General features: G+C 45.3%; 1 protein-coding gene across 1 annotated transcript in view; it reads right to left on the reverse strand.

Moving 5' to 3' along the window:
* The window catches only part of GIT2 (G protein-coupled receptor kinase interacting ArfGAP 2), a 67,947-nt gene that overhangs the window by 7,305 nt on the left and 56,811 nt on the right, over positions 1-3,831 (reverse strand). Inside the window, exons 18-19 of the mRNA XM_011936243.1 lie at positions 2,217-2,299; positions 1,454-1,642 (exon numbers count right to left, since the gene is read on the reverse strand). Of these exons, the coding sequence (XP_011791633.1) occupies positions 1,454-1,642; positions 2,217-2,299 (272 nt within the window). The remainder of the gene's footprint in view (positions 1-1,453; positions 1,643-2,216; positions 2,300-3,831) is intronic.

Below are 3,831 nucleotides of genomic sequence, written 5' to 3' on the forward strand. Positions count from 1 at the left end.
AAAAAAAAAAAAAAAAAAGGCCTGTACTTTGGAAAGCCATGGGATACTGCTTTCTGTAATCAAGCATGTCCAAAAGGCATGGTATGAAGAGGATGCCTGGGAAAGGAGGAAGAAGCCAAATCATTAGACAGTTTTTATCAAAGGAGGCTAAAAAGTTATGCGGGTTTCTCTTTTTCTCTGAGGAGCTTCCAGCAGTCCCTCCAAAAGACTAACTCTTATCTTTCAATAAACATGGCTTATTCCCCTCTTTCCTAGTGGGAAATAAGGACACTGGGAGATGTGTGAGCCATATAAAAAAGGGTAGAGAAAGGGGAGGTTGACCCAGTAGTGCCAGGACTACAAAAGGGAATACAAAGGCCCAGATGCATGTCTGTGTGGAAGAAGAAAACAGAGAGAAGAGTAAACAGCACAGCATCCCTTAAACACTATTTTCTTGTGCAAGGCGTGTAGAAAGTTCTTCACTGAAGTCCTAAACTTTGCTGACCTAATGAAAAGAATGAGATTGTTCTTGGGTTTGACTGAACTCTGCTGGTTTAGCTAATGTTTTATGAGTGTCTATATCTTGCCAACCATGGGAAGCTAGGATGTTACCCCAAGCAGTTTGCAACTCACCGGAAGTTCTTAGAGAATTCACTCTCAAAGAACAAAAGGCTAAGTTGGAGCAAGAGCCATTCCCTTCCTCCGGGTAAGAATTAACCACAGGATGTGCTTCTGGTCAGAGTAAGCAGCCTCCCCTCTCATGCGCAGAGATGGATTTGGGTGATGATGAGATCAACTTTATTTACTTTGAGACAGAGTTTTACTCGTGTTGCCCAGGCTGGAGTGCAGTGGCATGATCTTGGTTCACTGCAACCTCTGCCTCCAGGGTTCAAGAAATTCTCCTGCCTCAGCTTCCTGAACAGATGGGACTACAGGCACATGCCGCCCACGCTCGGCTAATTTTTGTGTTTTTCGTAGACATACGGTTTCACCGTATTGGTCAGACTGGTCTCAAATTCCTGACCTCAGGTGATCCACCTGCCTCGGCCTCCCAAAGTGCTGGGATTACAGGCGTGAGGCACTGTGCCCAGCCCAGGATACCTTTTTTGTCAGCAGCCTTGTCCCTAGCCAGGCCAGGGTATAGTCATGGCCAAAAGCAAGGTGTAAGGTAGCCCCTTTCCCCCTCTACCTAGAACTAGCACTGTTGCCACCCTAACTATGCCACAATCCTATTTCTAGAAGCACTTATTTTCGGAGCTTCATAACAAGATGAAAAAAAGAAAATACCATGTAAATCAAACAAGACAAACCAAACCAAAATTGACATTGTTCTTAAGCCTGTTAATGTAGAGTTAGGTTTTCAATGACCTTGAAGCAGCATGCTAAGAACAGCTGCCATTGGGAACGTGGGCATCATCCCTTTCTGGGCGCATAACACATGCTGTGCCAAAGCAGGGTCTTCAGTCCTGCTTACCTGTCATGTTTATTTTCTTGGGCTGCTCTTAAGAGCTCCTGTATGTTTTTGGTGATCTGTTCAGTCTTCCTGATGACATCTTCGGTGCTAGGGAGAGTGGGGCTTGGGGCCACATGGGGTTCTGCTGTGTCTGGTACCAAGCCATCACCTGGCCACACCATACTTCTTTGCCGTCCCTTTCGGCTTGACCTGTGAACATTAAAGATGCAGTTAAATACAGCAGGTGCTTATTAGCTGCTCCTCTGCTTCTAGGAGCCACTTTGTATGCACCAGCTAAATGCATGAGCAGGCTGGTCTCGTCATTTCCTTTATCCTGTCTAGCAGGAGACTCACGGTAAGGCTCTAAAATGGGCTATTTCACTCTACCACAGGGCTGGAAGTGTATACTCCCATGGGAAGGGTGAAGGAGGGGAAAAGGGAGGGAAATACCTGCGGCGGGGAGAGTGTGTGGTTATAAAGCCATCCCCAGGTGAGCCAATTCCTTGGGTACAAATGCAGAATGTAACCTAGTGTTGTCTTCGTGATGAAGTGGGGTAATGACTTTAGACACACTACAGACAGCTAATGACACATAACATGCTGGTGCAAAGAAAAAGACCTTTCAGCAATAATGTGAGATGACAAGACATGCAAACTATGAGCGTATACTTGAATGTTTTAAGACTTTATGAGTCTGAAAATAGAGAAAAGGGGTGTGTGTGGTGAACTGCTTCTGCTGGCCCTGGGGAGCCCCTCCCCTGGCACGCTCATCCTGTGGATGTACCCCATGCCATCTGGCTCCATGTCGTTGGGAGTGTTGTCGTAGTCACTCTCAGGTGTGCTGTTCTGCTTCTCCAGCCTGGATGCCTACAAGAAAGAAGAGGGACCCTCATAAGGGTAACATGAAACCCTTCTCAGGAGTCTTCCCTAGGAACTGTTACCTATTAGGCTATTGGCCTTCACATCCCAAATCTCATTTGGGACAGGGGCCAACTCTCTAGTGAAAATTCAGTAGAAGATGAACATTGGATCCAGAAATGGCCTCTTTCCTTCTTTGCACCATTTTCTTCTTAGCTCAGTGGCTACTCCATAATCACATCCTTGGTACAAACTAACAGACATGCAAGGCAACACACCCTCATTTAGTTCTCAAATTTATAACATAATGAGATGTAGTTAAAATACAGGCAGGGTGTGGTGGCTCACGCCTGTAATCCCTGTATTTTGGGAGGCTGAGGCAGGACGATTGCTTGAGGCTAGGAGTTTGAGACCAGCCTGGGCAACATTAAAAAAAAAAAACAAAACAAAACAGCCAGGCATGGTAGCATACACCTGTAGTCCCAGCTCCTCAGGAGGCTGAGGGAGGATTGTTTGAGCCCAGGAGTTCAAGATTGTATTGAACCATGATCGCACCACTGTACTCCAGCCTGGGCAACAGAGTAAGACCCTGTCTCAGAAACAAACAAAAAAAATCCCGGCACTTATATGACCACAGAGCTTCAGCACTGGAAGTCACCTTCAGATTATCTGATTGAACCCCATATGAGAAAATGAAGGGCCAAAAAAGCTGCGTGGCCCACCAAAGGCCACAAAGTCTGCAGAAAAACAGGACCCAGCACCAGGTCTCCTGCCTCCTGCTATCTCCAATATTTCATGCCTGGGCTCAAATCTACCCCTTAAAAGGTAAAGATTCGGTGCAACTGTGGCAATCAAAAATGGGATATAGATTCAAAAGAGGAATCCTAAAAATGTTTTGAACAAATGCCAGCACTGCTAAACACAGGATCTTCTAGGGTGACAAAATTCGAAGGGGACTTTATTCCTTCAAAGGGGACTATGTTCTGAGTATTTCATGAACATTATTTTCCCTCAGTATTTATTTCACCCATAATGCTTGAGAATTTCTTTGGAACAGAAATCAGTGAAGGCTAATTTAAAACCTAAACCAATTACCTTATAAAATACAAGTGTGAGCTATTTCTAGCTTTACTCCTTGAATTTCATCCAAGTTAATCAAAACATGTGACTAAGAGAGTTTTATTGATGCTGCAATAAAAGGTGGCTAAGGACACAGATGTAAACTAAGAGCTTTGTTTAAACACATGGAAACCCTGTAGCTTCATCCAAAAGAATGGCTACTTTTGAGTAAGTTGGTTTAAGAAGGTCTACATGGCCAGGTGCGGTGGCTCGCACCTGTAATCCCAGCATGTTGGGAGGCTGAGGTGGGTAGATCACTTGAGGCCAGGAGTCTGAGGTCAGCCTGGGCAACATGGTGAAATGTCATCTCTACTAAAAGTACAAGAATCAGACAAGTGCGGTAGTGCACACCTGCAGTTCAGCTACTTGGGAGGCTGAAGTGAGAGGATCTCTTGAGCCTAGGAGGCAGAGGTTGCAGTGAG

Source organism: Colobus angolensis, unplaced genomic scaffold, assembly GCF_000951035.1.
Source record: "Colobus angolensis palliatus isolate OR3802 unplaced genomic scaffold, Cang.pa_1.0 Scaffold10, whole genome shotgun sequence".
NCBI classification, from domain to species: domain Eukaryota; kingdom Metazoa; phylum Chordata; class Mammalia; order Primates; family Cercopithecidae; genus Colobus; species Colobus angolensis.